Genomic DNA, 17,382 nt, shown 5'->3' with positions numbered 1-17,382 from the left:
TCTGCTTTATCCCAGTATGGGATGTGGCTGTATTCCACACCATGGCTAATATAAGCTCAGAGTATTTGTTCTGAGAAGTATTTGAGATGTGAATTTTGTCGCCCCTCAGTTCCATGAGACTGTCCATACAGGGTCCAAGGAAAGGTTCATCTAGCCTATTAGCCTGTCGTTGATAGTGGAAAGCTGCGGCTGCTGAAGGAAACTGCGTGAGAAATGGGGTGAATATGGAGCAATTATTCTGCTGTTATATTCTCCATATTTCCGATAATAATTCAGAGACTTCCTAAGCTGGCAGTTGTATCCGGACCATTAAGTTTATTAGCCCTTGATGGATCTATCCTCCATGATTTTTTCTAAAACCTTTTTGAACCCTTTAATTGTTTTGGCCTTTGCACATCCTGGGGCAATGAGTTCCCCAGCATAGTTATGTGCTTTGTCAAAGATTTTTTTCCCTTTGGTTTGCTTGAACCAGTTGCCCAGTAAGTCTACAGAGTGTTGCCTAGTTCTTGTTATGAAAAGTAGTGAGAACATGTTCCTTAATCATCTCCTGACCATTGAGAAGGTTTTGAACTTCTGTTGCAGTCCATTAGTTGTGTCCTGCAGTGAAATGGTTCTCATCTATCTAGTCTCTTCTCATAGGAGAGCTGCTCCATATCTTGACAGTAATTTCTTCTGGCCATCTGAACTTCCTCTGCTTCTACTGTCTAAATCCTCAAATTCTGTTACTGTTGAGCTAAAATCTATAACAAAGTGGCTATTTGAAACCGAGTGTTCATGCGTTGGTTTTAATTGACTTGTCCAATTGAGGAGTCTTTTTTTCCAGGCTGGCTACCCAGTGTTGTCATTTCTATAGCAACCTTATTTCTTAGTTGTATTCTAAAAAAAATATGCTCATCCTGTCTGCAGTGCCAGCGTATTTGTGAGTATGATTTATCTGTCCAGCCCCTTGTATATCACAATTAGATGGCAATGCCTAAGTCATGGAAGGTTCCCTTTACTTTATGTTAGTCAGATGGAGAAAAGGAGTTTTCCAGTATTTTCTTTTTCTACTCTGCAAATTATGCAAGGTCACATAAATTACCTTCAGAATGTACCAATTTCTCTCCATGTACAAAAATGTAAAGAAGACCAGAGTAATTAACTGATGTTTATGTGTCCATCTTTAGATATAGGAGAATTAGTGATATGAAGCCCATCTTTAAGTGATTGATTAGCTTTGTCATTTTCCCAGTCTTGTTTTTTTTCCCTTTCAGGAAATCAAAGCAGTTCACAAATGAACTCTCTTGATTTTAGGGACATAAAATATGTTTATTTAAAAAAACCTCCTAAGATGTGAAAGAATAAGTGTGGTAATACTACAAAATAGAGAACTAACAAAAACTTTCATATTTTTGCCAAATATCAGCCAGTGTACTGTCATACTGTGCGCTGTTCAGCTGTTTGATAAACATAAGGGCAATATGGTTAAGCAGATCTGGGTTTAGGATCTTTGCTTAATGTGTTGCAGTCAGGAAGACATATTGCATTCAACAAGAAAGATAATTTATTTTTTTAAAAAAGTAGTGGATTGAATGTGCCAATAGATTAATCATTTCTCACATCAGATCTATCCCTCAGAAATATAAATACTTCCTTTAGCATGTTAGCACCCTGTAGCAACAAAGCTGATGAATTAGATGTGCATGATTGCCTCAATACATTTAAGAACTTTGTGAAAATAGCAGGTACATGAAAAAAGTGATAAAGAATGAAGCCATTTCTTGCTTTCACTGCTTTGAATCCCAAGCAGCAGTCTTTTTTTGTCTTTTTTTTTTCTTCTCCCCAGAGGAGCCTTTCCCTTCTTTTTTGAACATTCATTTGAAATCTTTGCAGTGTGCCTGTATATATATAAAAAAATAATAAAAATGGAACATTTACACAATACGCCAGTCACCCATCCTGTCATTTTCCATATCCCCATTGTAATTATTTGAAATCCTTATGCTTGAAGATGATTTTTTCTCCCTCCCAACCCAAATTCTATTTTCAGAGTAGACTTGTAATTGTGTGTTTGTTAATATAGCTGTCTGTTGCCATGAACAAAGTGAGGTCACTTTTATTACAGCTTTGCCACATGGCTGAGGACTATAAAACATCTAGCACTTACTTGAATGCATGTTTTTTTTCGTTTATATTGTTTTATTTTGTTCTACTGTCAATCCAAATGATATCAAGGGTAAATAACTGACATGAACTAACTCATATTTTGATAGTCTGGAATTATTCCTAGTGTTACAGTTTGTATGTGACTTTTGTATTTAATATTCAATGCTCAGATGTTCTCTGTTTTAGACTTGGCAATAGTTTTCCTGGAAGTAAATTGAGATTTAAGGTGTATGAAGCATTTTAAAAATATCTTATTTATCTGACTAAATGTTATTTGCTAAGAAAAATTTAATCTGACTACAGATTATTATAGCATTGTATTGTATTATTGTAGTATCCAGTGCTCAAAATATTTATATTTATGCACTTCTAAAACTTCAGTAGAGCCCATACAGATCACTGTAATTTGTTTAATCAATGCACCATCACTGCTAAGGTTTATACTGCCATTACAGTTTCTTCTAACTCTGGTGGTTTTGTCTGTCTGTCTTAAACTCTTAGAATATTTTTTTAGAGTTTTCATGTCCCGGAATGGATGAGCAAATTGAAAACATGAGGCAGATTCCTAATCAGAACTGTCATGGCTACGCTGAAGTCAGCAAGTTATGTCGGTGTGGCTGTAACAATTCAGAGCAGTCGAAGGTTCAGCTAAGAACATCTATATATCTTCAGTGCTTTACATCCTTAATAAACACATTATTTACAACTCGAAACTAACAGTTTCAACAAGGCTGAAGATAAACAGAGAATCACCAACAGGAGCGTGGAGAGAATAGGAGATTTATAATACTAATGGTAATTTTTGGAAAAGCTATTTCAGGCATTCCAGCCCCAAAACCAGCAGCATTAGAAAACATGAAAAAATACATATAATTCACACCAGATGTATTTAGTTGATTTCTGTCATGACAGGATTTCTCCAGTTGCTATAAAGTAGATATTTTCTCTGAAGCCATCTTACACCTGTTTTGGTTTTGCCCCGTAATAACATTCCTTTTATGTGATAATAATGTGAGAAAAAAATATTTGGTTGCATGCTGAATAAAAAGACAGTGAAGACCCAGGATATAGGTGCCTTACCCTGATCATCCTGTTATGGAAAAAAAAATATTTAAATAGAAATATATTTTAAAAGAACAGCACAGAATTAATAAGCCATGTGGAGATAAGTTTTGCTATGTTATGTAGGTTTTGTGAGTGTATAAACTACATTCACATTTTGTCAAGGTACCAGAAAAGCTGGACTAAGCGATTCCAGATGAATGGAGAATTCAGCAGTTCAAGGGTTCCAGGGCAAAAACTGAAACAGCAAAAGGTGAAACTATGCCTAGCATTTAGGGAGTACGTTAATCTGGGTGTATTTGCTGCAGTCTCTCTCTCCTCTCAACAGGCTGCTTCTGCCTTAGCAGAAGTCACAGCTTCACTGGCTCCATAGAGAGTTCAAATTCCCTTCTCCTTGGTTTCAGCGCAGACGTAAGACACGTTACGCACATTACAACTGCTCATAAAAATCAAGCTGGGAGATCTTACAGAGTGATCTGAAATCTAGCAGATGACATTGTCAGCTTTTTGTGTATCAACTCAGGAAATAAATCCTTCTGAAGATTGCACTTAAGCATAATTGAACACATGCTTAATTTTAAATATTTGTCCAGGAGATTTTAAAAATCAGTATCTTACTTTCTGAGAATTTTTTTCCACAGATTTTACAGGATTACCAGGCGAGGCAAACACCACCAGTCTGCCAGCAGTTAACATCATCCTAGCTCACTCTGCAGTTAGAATTAGGTTTACTACCATGACACTGGAAAATACTGACAATATAACACAAGGAAGAAATATTTACTATTAATGCTGTTCTGTTTGGTGTCTTTTTACTGACTGTTTACTTTATAATTCTGTCGAAGCAGCATGCAGAGCACTGGGCTGTAAATTAAGGAGGGATTCAGTAGAGTCCAGGCCTTTAACTCATTGTCTGATGATGACCGGCATACTTAAAAAGTCTGCTGGCTTAAAATTAATGGGGTTTTCTGTTTTAAAGTGTTTTAAAAATTATAAATGGAAAATTCCATGCAGGGACAGGCTAGTATTAGCAGTAATGATTTATCCATTATGTCTATTTTGACATCTGATAGCCAAAACACCACAATGAACAGATGGTTCAGATTTGCCTGTCATCAAGGAATGTCTTCACAGCCTGGCAGAGAACAAAATGCATTGTTATCATTATCTGATATTTTTACAATGCATAGAGTGTACTTGCAAGTAAAAGCTGAACACTTTTCATTCTAACACAATAAATACACCTGCACAGAAACTGTTAAGTCTTTGGCAGGTATGAATAATAATCTTAAAACCATTTAGAATAGGTGTAAATCTCATAGCTATATGCCTGATGTTTGTTTCCTCATTAGCAAAAATGATTTGAAAGGCAGATGTTCTTGAAAATCTGAGCTACACCTCTAAACTCCCATATTGTTTGTACCTACAGATGAAATTAGAACTTCCTCCTATTGTCTTTGTCGTACGTCCCATCGTCCCTAACTGACGCATATTGTATAGTCTACTCATTTCAAACAAGGCTATAGCATTTTCAAGATGAAACTGTTTCTAAAACTAAAAAATGGCCAAAATCCAAAGATTATTATCGCCTCATCCAATGCTTGCAATGTTGCATGAGAGAATTTTCCATATTAGAGGCATACTTTCTGTGGTCTTTTCTTTGATTTCACACTAATAAGAGATGTTATTGTGGCATGTTATCATTGAGACTGACTTGTAAATGATCTTTAAATTAAATTCTTTTAAGAAGGGCATTGTGATTTAATGGCTATGACTTGATTGGAATGTTTTTAAGCATCATTATGGCTCAAGATCTTGTATATTATATATCACATTCTGATCTTGGCATTCAAAGAAATCTCATGAGAAAATAATTATGTAAAGTTTGGGATGAAGTCAGTGAATGTCCCAGCTTTTTACTTAAGGTATCAATTTTTTAACAGAGCATGTGTAGCAATATTGAAATTTCTAGCTAGCTCTACTCTAACCATGTAAATTCAACTCTTACTTTGTCATAAACAAAATATTTTCTTTTTTTTTTAAATAATCATGCTAATTGCCAGGAAACAGGAATACTTGGGTGTATGGAAATTTTACAAATCAAATAAGAGTGAGAAGGCCAGATGTATGTAGAATAACTAAGTTTTAATTGAGGATTGTTCAAGCATTCTCTCTACCTTTGTAATACCAAAATAAGGAAGTAGCCAAAACAATTGAGATTGACATATTTTATACTAAAGGGAAATTGCTTTTTTATGAACCATAGAATTAATCTGTGGAGTTTATTGCCATAGCTGTGTCAGAATATAGTACATTCTTTTTTCTCAAAACTAGATTAGACATTTATGTATGTACAAAATAATATTTGCAATTACATTTTATATGCAGGATAAAAATGATCACAGTTACAACCTTTCTTTTATAGGTTATCAAGCAATCACTAATTCAATAATTCCAAGAGTTATGGGAGAGGGAACTTAGTTCTTGGAGATCTTACTCCATAATTATCAATACTGCAATTTCATGGACTTTTCTCTTTGATGTTATAAAATAGAAGAAGGAGTCACACAGTGGTATTATAAATGTGTACACCTAGAGATTTGAGTATTTTCTTTTTTTTTTCTTCATTTCATGAACAATGTACAGATTATATGATCAGTTTGTGGTTATATTCCAAGTATTGATGATAGGAATAACAAATACATGCCTTTGTGAGAACAGCTTATCTAAGTCCTGGAATAAATTGCCCAGGTAGGTTGTAGAGCCTAACTCCTTAGAGATAATCAAAAACCATCTAGACAAGGTCCTGGGCAACTGGCTCTATATGGCCCTACGTCAGTGGAGGGTTGAACAGGGTCACCTCCAGAGGTCCCTTCCAACCACAACCTTCCTGTGATTCTGCAATTCTGTAAGACAAGTAGTCCAGCAGTTCTAATTTCTAAAGTTCTATCTAGCAGTAACAATGGCTTCTTTTCTCCTCTACAGCTATTTTCTTTAGTCTACTTCTAATAAACTTTTGCTTGTCACAGGTTTTGTTGATATAGACACTTTTTTTTTTCTGCCATGCAAAAAATCATCTTGAAAGGATTCTGAAATGTAGAACTATATGGTTGAGAATCAGTTTGGTGGTTTTTTCCCCAGGATTTAGACATGTTAAGTCTAATGAAAAGAAGCAATTGTATTTAATTTTAATTGTATTCTCCATTCCTTTTCAGGGTGCGCAATGATTTTGATGTGCTTACAAACCGTTTGATTGGCAGCCATGGCTACTGTACTCAGGTAAGTTAAGCATCTGGTCTTTGGGGTGTCATATGGCTCTGCATGCAGAGCTGTGAAGTGACCTTTGGGAAGAGATGGTATTTTTTATTTTAAGTTCCTTGTGCTTTTCCTTTTTCCCCATAATGCCAAGCACCTTCACCCTTTATTTTTCTTTCCATGTGTTTTCTTGTCTTAGCTTTCAGACCCTCTGCTTTTTTGCCTGATCTTATGGTCCACGTGTGTCTGTATCTGTGTATGCATGTTCTCATACTCTTCTCATCTGCTTCTTTTGAACTCCTTACTTGATCTTAGTGCTGGGATAGCGCTGAGACTGCAAATTCTGTTTCCTCCCTGCTGTTTCAGAAAGGTGGCTGAGGTTGCATGTCTGATCATACAGCTGCTCCATACACGGTTACTGCCCAGCTGACTGATCTGATGCTGACAGAAGCTAACTGGTACCTCAAACTGGAGACACTGACTTATAGGTGTGTCTCAAAGACATGGTGCTTGAAAATAAGCAGTCTGAATTGCTGTTTGACACTTAGGACCACAACTTCATGTAGTCTAAATTCCAGATTGTGTCCTGGGCCAAATGTGTCCCACTGGCTCTAGGCCTGTGGAGGCACCCACAGAGTTGGAAATACTTTGCCTTGGACACATAAGTGGAATATAGATCCCAAAATTCTGGGACATGGGTTCCCCCAAAGCTGTGACATGGACAATAGTGTAGTCTGAATCTGGTCCACAGATATTAAATGTATTTTATTAAATTGTATTTAATTTTAATTGTATTGCCATTTTGGCTGAAAAAGGCAAACTTCATGTTCTTCTCTTATATTGTGGTTACACAGTGATTTCTCAAGAAAGTGGTGGAACAGCACTGGTGGATTAGAAGTCCTAAAACCATCCGTGAAAACCTGTAAATTTTTGGGAGTCTTTCAGAAGAAACATAGGGCTTTAAATGTGTGTGGTATTTTTTAAAATCATACAAGTCCAAACTGGCAATACCAATGTTATTCATGTCTTTGGGCATGGGCATTTGGACTATTTTCTCTGGAAACTTCCTTCTTGTTATTTCCCCTCATGTTTCTTGACATATGTTATTTATTAATAGTTAGCTGGTTGATTGCTGTAGTGCACAGTCTGCTGCGAGATATTGTTACATGCTGATTCAACGTAGCTGGCCCTTGTGGGATCTTATGCTAAGCAAAATGTCTGGTGTCTCTGTTGCTTGAACATTACATGCACTCGCATGTGTACATGCACACACGCACCTCCTTTCACACATATTTAGCTTCTGACACACCCATACTCCTAGTTCAATTGGAGAAGAAATAATCAACAACCTGCTACAGTAAGTATACTAGTGATATGAACCAGATGTGATGCTATATGGGTGACTGTCTTACTGAATGAGATTAAATGCATCCAGAAAAAAAAATATTAACAAATCTTGTCCAACATGCAAAATACATCACTGAGCACATGCAGAAATATCAGATAGTACTGTACCGACTTTTAATTGACATAATTCATGTAGTTGTTTTCATTGTATAAAAAAAAGGAAAAAAATTATTTAATTTAAAAAAACCTCAATCTTAATATGAGAAGGTTGAGAGTTGGATGTAAGAGTAAATTGATTATCAGCAGTTTGCCTCTGGAAAGATGAACATTGAAAACTCTGCTAATATTTCCTCATTTTACTTTGGGAGTAGACTTTAACCAAAATATCTTGAAAAAAAATTATTAACAATCTTAATCCTAACCCTAAACTTAAACCCACCACATAAGTCAAGGTTCTGGTACATGTGTAACTTTATCAGTCCTGAATCAATCTTGTATTGATGTCTGGTAACGACAAGACGTTTAACTGCTGTTTGTTTTTGCTTTGGATTTTTTAAACATGTCACAAACAGGAATTGGTGAACTTGCTTTTGACTGGCAAAGCTGTGTCCAATGTTTTCAATGACGTGATAGAGCTGGACTCTGGAAATGGCAATATCACAATTTTGAAAGGTATCACAAGCCGCAGTGATATTGGTTTGCTGTCTCTCTTCGAGCACTATGATGTTTGTCAGGTATGCTTTCCATTCTTCTGATTTTAATTAAAAAGGACGCAAATTTAAAATTGGCTTGGGGCGAGTGTAGCAGCTTAGAAATTGTGGGCTTGATTCAGTAGCTCACTCAGAGGCATCTAGTGCTGGTTTAAATGCCCCAAGGCAGAGCATGGTCTCCCTTCCGGATGCAGGTTCTGTGTCACGACTGCCACCCCTTGGTAAATGACTTGGTTAGTCTACAGCATCTGAAATCTTACATGCCTGGGTGGTTTTCTAACGGATCTCCTGAAGTGGGAGTCATTTTACAGACTAACACACTTCTATTTAAGGGGCTATTGTATAGATCTGTATGCGTGAACTAGGACCTGCTCAGTGCAGTCTGTGGAGGTGAAAGCTGTTCAGCTGACTAAACATAATTATGTAGTCTAGGCTGAGCTGAACAAGTTCCCCTGACTGTATTCACTAGATCTCCACTTACTATAGTGGAGTTGAGACACCCAGCTCATACGTGGAAACCTATGTGTTAGTCATGTGTATGTAAGCAACTGAATCTGGAGTTGAAACTCACTCTAAGTATTTGGTTTTCCATGAGTTCCTGTGTGATGGGAAGCTAGACTGAATACTCCGTGCTGTAAGGGTGATCATATTGTATTAGCAGTAAAAAAAAAAACACCAATAGATAATTAAAATAGTTGTCAATATAATGGGACCATTCCCTTTAACATGTCTTTGAAAATAGTACTTTAACTGCAGTCATCACGAAAATTAAGAGATAGATTAAAAGTTTCGAAGAACATTTGTTTTATGTTAAACAGACAATCTTGTGTTTGACGCAAGGATGCATTTTGAGATTCTCTTGCTTGTGTTAGGTGCTGGATTAGATAATTGTAACAGTCCCATCTGGATTTGCAGTCAGTGCCTCTATAAAAATTAAAAATATAAAAGTGATGAGCAAAGAATTTGTTTGTACTGATGTAATATAAATGTGCGACTGAAAACAAAGCTTGATTTTAACTGTTACTCAGCTAAAGTCAGTTACATTTTCCTAGTACTGACAAATTATATTTTTTTGTTATTTTAATTAACACAATCCTTTACATTATTCACAAGATTATAATGAGGCTTAAATTCAGGCAAAACAGCATATCAGTGTATCCAAATCAGATTACTTCAGAACAAACTGGACTAAAAATAAATTAGCTTCTGTGTCTAGTTCAAGCTCCTTGCCCTTTTCATTAAACACTGTAACATTTAAAACCTAAAAAAAAAAAAATATTTTTAAAAAAAAAAAGGTTAGGCACCACTGTAGCATTTTTTCCATTTTCTAGTGAGGAAAATGACTTCTAAGTAGCAAAATGGTGAGGTCAGTGCAGGTAAGAGCTATTTCTTTCCCATCTGCCCTCTAAAAATAAAATAAAAGTTACCCAGCGAATCAGACACTGTCTTCCACTTGCTCTGCAAATTACATGGTGAAGGGGGGCTGTTTCTGCTACTGCTGTGCTCTTCACTGGGAGCTGGACTCATGACCAGTGATCTGTTTTCCAAGCCAGTGACTCTTAATCAGTTACAGAAACTCTAGTAGATGTAGTTTCCGTTTTCTCCAGTCTACACTAGTTAGGCATCTGATGCAAATTGTCTTGCTTTTTATTAAGAACATCTGCAAGCGCTCTCCATTTTGGTTTGTCTCAGCACACGCTGCAATGCCTGCCTTAGGACTAGGACGAAAGTCAGATTCTGGCCTCAAGTCTGCGGAGTCTCCACTGTGGCTTCAGGATGAGGGGCCAGATTCTGCTTTCGGTTAAAAAGACATAAGTTTAGAACAGTTTAGAAAAAAATAAATGTCACTGATAGTTTGCAGTAGTGGAACTGAGAATAGCATTTGGCTCTAACGCTTTCAAACTGACTCTTTCCTTCCTCTCAGTGTTTCAGTAAGTGGATTCAGCATCCAATTACATTGTGGCTATGAGGATGGTAACTGAAACCAGTCATGGAAAAGGACTGTCATTTTTGGTTGTTTGGGGTTTGGTGGGGGTTTTTTGTTGGTTTTTTGTTTTGTTTTCAGGAGTAAGAAAATCCTGAGCATGATATACGTATGGTGAATCATAGACATTAGAGATGGAAAACTCCCTTTGGGTCATATCCAGCCAATCTCTCAGAGGATAATTCAGGGCATTTTTATGTCCTCTTATATAGTAGGCTTTCTTTTAAAATCTGTGTCTGTGAAGTTCCTGCCTTTTTGTTCAGATAGCCATTTTTTAGGATCGTAGTGTGTATAACTGTGGTCTTACCTTTTTTCTCGGGTCTTTTTTTTTTTTTTTTTTTTCTCTCATGCTTTAAAACATGAGAAAGTGCAAATACAGATTTACAAATACAGGTACTTGTGAATGTGGAGATTTTAATATCTACTACACAGCTTGTGCTTTGGATATACTAATATTAAATCTGACTGTTCATTTACTTAGTTTCCTCTGATTATCATTTTTACTTGTAATCTAACCTGCCCCCTAAACAATTAATCCCCATCCGCTAGACATTTGCAAGCTGATGTAACAGTTCCTCCCTTTTTCATCAGTACATCCTGTCCAAAGCTTATTTTTACTGCTCTCTACTAGACTTCTTCCAACTTACCAACACATTTAGGAAGGATATGCAAGATTCCAGGCTAGATGCAGTAAATCTGCATGGAGAAAGATTTCTATACCATTTTATCTCCCTTATCTAATATATGGAATATTTGTATATAATTCACAATTTCCTTGCCATGTCTTCTGAGCTGAAAATATCATGAGGGCATGAGGATGGAATTAATCCTTTTGCCAAACTTCAGCAGTAGCAAAGCAAAACAAAATGATCAGTCGGTTTTTCTCCAGAGATTGCCTGAAGAATCCATCTGTTGCTGATCCATTAATCTCTTTCAGTGGATCATGCTGGATGTGTTATCTCTGCTGATTAGAAAAATGTGTGCTTCATGTAATTTGTCTGGAATTGTTAATGTCTAATCATCACTCTTAGTCCTAACGTATCACCAGACTCCGTATATTTTTGTAATGTAATTACTTGTTGCAAATTGTTTCACAGTGACAGATGGATTCATTCAATCTATTTCATATGTAAACATTTAGTTTTGTAATGAGATTCTGTATTTTATTGCAAAAAAACCTAAAAGCCCAATTCTGTTACTTTTTGGTAAGCAAGTTACACATCTTTGGATTTCTTTTCTTTGTGCTAAGCCCATATTTAAGCTATATTGATTCCATCTCATCTTACACATTTAACTAAGAAGCCTAACTTCAGATTTTAGGTTTCCTGGGATTTCTTTAGATCTCTTAAAGCAATAGGAACATTTTCAAAAGCTGGTCAGTCCACATACAATTGGTGCCAGCTTTCCTCTGTTTGCTGGGCTGCAGCACGCAGCAGTTCAGCAGTAGTGTCTTTTCTGCATCAGGGACAAGACCTCAGAGAAAGGGGTGAGGCACAGAAGTGGGCAAGGCCAAATACAGAAGTCATTAGTGAAAAAGTCCCTGCATTTGGGTCGGAGTCTTTGGCCTAAATGTCATGTTAAGATTGCAGGTGAAAAAACCTTGAGTGATAAAATGCTCTTTTAAAACTAATTGTGACATTAAAAGTAGAAACAGATGCTCATCATATTTATACCAGCTCATTTAAGAGACTAACAGCAAAAACAGGGAAAACTAATCTGCATTCTCATCTGAAAAATTTAAAATACACTACTACTAATGGTAATAATTATCATTATTATGATTAATAATGTTAACAATAATAATATCTAGCATTTGTGTGTCATTTCCTATGGATAGATTTGTGCTTTGCAAAAGAGGCAAGTATAATTTCCATTTTACAGGGCAGGAGTAACAGAGAAACAAATGTCAAAGTGCTTATCCCAGTAAGTTATCCACTAAGCTAGTGGCTGAATTGGGAGGAGAGTACAGGTCTTCTGAATCTCTCATTCTAAAGCTAGTATGGTATTGGCTGATGGAACTGGCTGTCCTTCTGAAATGCTTTTTGAAACCACTTTAGTAATGTGCTACTGTACATGAAGTGTTGGAAGTATTCAACGTTACTTGCCTCTTTTGAACCTTGACTCTGATTCCTCTTTGTCTTCAACTGATTCTCTCCTGCTTTTAACCTGTCCTGCTATAGCAGTTAAACCTCCTGTTAGCTGACCTTCCAAACTCACCCTACTCTGACTCTTGACAATGTCCAAGCCTGCTTGAGCTGTCAGCATTTCAAAAGACTGATGCTTTTTAGTTTTTGCATTTCTGAAAATGATGAGAGAATGTGGCATTGACAAAGATGTTATGCTCATTTTTGCTGTTTCTTTTCAAAAGGAGAAAGAAACATAAATAAACAATTTTTTTCATTAAAATTCCACAGATGGGAAATATTATCTTTGGTCCTTTTGATGAAACCAGCACACCCTGTGCTATAACAAGACCTACTTGAATTATTAAATTCAGCACACATGCTCTGTCTTCTGGCACCTCACCTGTTTATTTGTCCTGTGGAATGTCCTTCCTATAACCTTCTTTGCTGGGAAATATGTCTGCTAAACAGGCGCCTTTCTCAGTCAGATGGACTGGATTCAAGCCAGGTCATCGGTGGGGCTGTGGAGGGGGCGAGTTAGAAAGAGGTTTTTAGCCATCTTGTTTAAGAAACCAACAACAAAAATATACATGTGCAAAACAGAAACTGATGGTTAATTTTTCACTTATTTTTCAGTAATGGGTATACGGTAGATATTGTGCCCTGTAGATGCGTTCGGCAAGGGGCCCTGCTATTTCTCTAAGACATTTATGAGCGCCAATGTGGGCAAAACCATGTGATACATATAAGTTTGACTGAAACAAAGCTGACAAAGCATTGGCCATTTAAAAAGTCTGTTCTTCATTCCTCATTTTTACATCTTCCTTTCTAGCCTGGAACTGAAATTTTCCTTAATGAAGTCCTATTGTCCTCCTACTTATCCATGGACAGTTATTTTCCCGGAGGCCAGCCACTGTTACTGGGATATTGGCATTGATTTCTTGTCAATGTCCTTCCAAATAAAATAAAATAAAATCACAGAGTATTTATTTAAGACAGTAAGAATAACAAACCCCACATGTTTAAAAGAGTTCTGAATGTTTTGCATACAGACAAAACAGAAAATGATAAGTCAAATACTTTCCACATGTCTCTCTAGATTGTAAATAGCTGCATTTGGATCTGGATTTATCTCATCTACCTTTGGGTCCTTTATAGTCTGAAATTGCTTCAGGTAAGAGGCTAGCCAACTCCTTTTATAGCTGGTGAACAGGCACATCTAAATTTCTGACAATACCCATTTCTTCCTTGTTCAATTTTACAGATAGCCAAAGCCTAGGGGCCAACTGAGGTTAGAGGGCTTAGAAATAAATGCTGAAGAATTAAGTGGACTGAATCTTAACCTATCTTTGTCATTGCAATGAAGTAACTTACTGAAGTGAATTATAAACTCCTTCATGTGTATTAAAGGAATGGCAAAATACTGAAGCCTGAGTGAGGGTCTGAATCTCCCTCAGCATTTATTCACTTGATGGGACATACCAGAAAAGCAGCAGAATGGGACAAGGATAAAGAAAAGTTCCTGAGGCTACCTGGCACCCTGACATCTATTTCCCTTGCCACAACTGTTATGTTCTTTTGTGTTGTGGCAGAAAAAGAGAACTTTAGTCAAAAGCCAGTGCTTTCCAGGAGTCTTTGGTAGTCCTGGGATTGAACACATCACTTTCTATTCTTCTTCATTAATGTTGTCCTTTCTCCCCCCCAAATTCTTTATCAGAAAGATTTCCTCTTCTACAACGAAAAGGATTCAAAGCTGCAGAGAAATTATGTAGGGCTTGCACGTAGCAGTACTGGGTTTTACTACAATTTATAAATATCTAGCTAAAAACTCTTCAATTTCTGTCTAACCTGGCATACTCATGAAGTTATGCATACTCTGAACGTCAGATCTTGTGAACATTAGTTTTGTTTTTCTTAATCTGATAGAAAGCAAGTACATATCAATGGCAATAACATTTTCCTCACAATGTCCTTTCACTATATGCAAATGTAATAGCAGTGTGGCTGACCTGGTGTTCTAACACTGCTGGTCAAGTAAGTGAACTGAGTCAGTGGTGTTCTTGATCACCCAAGACCTTTTGCAAGGGTATCTGTTTTTACAGAATTGACACTTTGGTCTTAACACTGTTGGAACATCGTTTAATATTAATTCAGCAAAGGTCATTGTAATTTTGGGGAAAAAATGTTGACAGAAGAAATACGCTGTGGACTGTAACCATGAAAGCTTTGTCTAATTATCCTTTTGCCTATCAATTCTATTGCATTCAGTACAGCTAGCAATTACACAATTTGACAGAACGCAGACCTTTGTGGAATTGTGTGTGGGTCTCAGTACTGCACTGTATGATTACTTTGGAATATAAGCATCTATAACTATTGTATTCAGGCAAATAAATATAAAGCAAGAAATGACTGAATATTATCTCAATTTTTTTTTAAAAAAAAGTCCCACAAGCAAAGAAGTGAAATTATATTCAGTGATAACAACACTAGAGAAAAATACCATCACATTAGCCATATCCAGTGACCCTCCTTGGTTTTGATATCATCTTCTCTTCTTCTTTGAATCATAGCCACTGTGTAGGAGTGATAACCTCATGTTTGTTTCTGTTCAAGGTAAATTGTGTAATGGAGTCACAGAAACACATAATCTAGGTTATATTTCTTGTTTGTTTCTTTTGTTGTACACATGGCAAAAGATAGCCTGGTTCAATAAGCAAATAAAAACTGAATGGTGAAGTATCATACACTCATTCCAGCAGATATACTGGAATAATTCTCCAGTAATAAGTGTTTGTCTGTAGATAATTTCACCATTGTGTGAATACACATTAAAGTCAGATGTGGAAAAAGATAGTTCATAGTGTTGAAAATGAGCCCTTTAAAGGTGCTTGCTTTTGAGAAGTTGACATTTTCCAAAGATGAAAATTGTGTTCCTGAAAGTTATGAGCGTTCTTGCAGGATTTGTAAGGGAGAGGATTAGGGTTAGTGAAGTCTCCATAGGAACTGAAAACATACAGCACGAAAAGACACCTAATTCATTCCTCCCCTCCCACCGTTTTGTTGGGGGTTTTTTTGGTTTTTTTTTGGCTATACAGGATTCATGAGCATCTTTGAAAACAAATATTTTGAATAGTAATGCATTGCTACTCTTCAATGCATTATGATACTGCAAGCAGGAAAAAAAAAAGATTCTTTTTATGTTTTGCAAAGTAGAAATACAGCCATTGAGCCCTTAATAAAAATAATAATATTTAATAACATAGATTGAAGTCACATATTCCTGATTAGCCTTTGGAAGTCAGAGCCAGCATTACAGTCGTAGAGCTGCATACAACAGCTGGAAAGAAAAGCCCCATTCTCTGGCAAGCACTTGCTGGATGACACACACTCTGACTGAGTTTAAGGGGTTTCCTAAGGATTCTGTACACTGAGTATTCATGCGTGTTCTTCCCTGTCCTGCTTCAAGGCCCTGTTATATTCCAGGCCAGGAGTATCGTTCCCTATAATATTCCAGCCTGGCCATGCAATTGAAGAAGCACTTACCACTCACCAGATGGACCAGTTAAATGAGGGCATACTTTTAGTCCACTCAATAAATAATGCTTGAAGAGGCAGGCAAAGGAATCCTCACAATAAGAATTGTCCTTACTTTGTCAGTAGCATGGTTTCATATAATAAGTTGTAGGAAAAAATCTAGACATGTTTTGGGGAATGACATGGAAGAGGATAGTTCCTTATATGAAGTCTAGACAAAGTAACATGTTTGGGGAGAGGAAGAAATTTTCACCTTATGGATAAAACCCATTCCATGCTGCTTGACCTTAAAGCTGGAGTGTAGGAGTAACGTGAGGTATCTGGAGAGCCAGAAGTCCCTGGAAGGTTGATGGTAGTGGGACAGAGTGGCCAGTTTTGGGGAGAAGTAAACCTGCAGTCCTGCAGTGACCAGCCAACAGCTGGAACACAACTAGATGTTAAAGGCAGCAGCTAATCCTCAACTACTGTAACTGATGTAACTGAAGTGAAGACTTCTCCCTTTGTAGGGGAGATGAGGATTTGACCTGCAATGTTTTTGAGTTCTCCTTATTGTCTTAAAGTTCATGACCTTGTCTTCTTGTGCAAGCATTGTACTTGAAAACTGTACATATTTGGAAAATGTTCCTATGGACCTTACTCATCTGAAGGGTTTGTCCTGAGTTCAATAGGACTGTTCATGTGAGTAAGAGCTGGGGTGAATGTGCACTTTGAAGCAGTTCTGTATCTCTCTAATCTTGTTTTGTCAAATGTTGTTTGATGAAACTTAGAAGTTACTTCAGCAGACGTATGTAGGAAGACATATTTTTAGGAGAAGACTGGTTGTTCCTTTTAGGCTTTGATCTATCTGCATATTAAAATATGCATGTTTGTGAGAGTGAATCTTTTCATCCATATCCCTCTAATTTGCCATCTTTTGTTACATCTGTGTATTTCCCTTCTTGATAAGTCCTGTTATGAGTATTTTTGTAAACCTGTAAAAAAATGTCTTTACTTTTAAGCCAAGAGTTTACATAAAAAACAAAAGCTGTTGTATAAAAGGCTGTTTTAAATAGATATTAGCAAAGTAATGAGTCAGGGAACAGTTACTTAATTAGCTGGAGACTTGTTATCTAACATCAGAAGACATTCTTATTGGGAAAGAAAATTGATTTTGTGCTCATATAAAACTTCAGATATAAATTCTAAATCTCAATAATAAAAAACCACACACACTCCTTAT

At 36.6% G+C, this 17,382-nt stretch overlaps 1 protein-coding gene across 1 annotated transcript in view; it reads left to right on the top strand.

Moving 5' to 3' along the window:
- MINDY4 (MINDY lysine 48 deubiquitinase 4) overlaps positions 1-17,382 on the top strand; it is an 82,907-nt gene that overhangs the window by 49,943 nt on the left and 15,582 nt on the right. The window contains exons 14-15 of the mRNA XM_080387689.1: positions 6,423-6,486; positions 8,382-8,543. Of these exons, the coding sequence (XP_080243815.1) occupies positions 6,423-6,486; positions 8,382-8,543 (226 nt within the window). The remainder of the gene's footprint in view (positions 1-6,422; positions 6,487-8,381; positions 8,544-17,382) is intronic.

The sequence above is a fragment of the Falco punctatus genome, assembly GCF_963210335.1.
Source record: "Falco punctatus genome assembly, chromosome: 4".
In the NCBI taxonomy this organism is placed as follows: Eukaryota; Metazoa; Chordata; class Aves; order Falconiformes; family Falconidae; genus Falco; species Falco punctatus.
The sequence above is the reverse complement of the archived record's forward strand: the minus strand, read 5'-3'. Positions and strand labels throughout refer to the sequence as shown.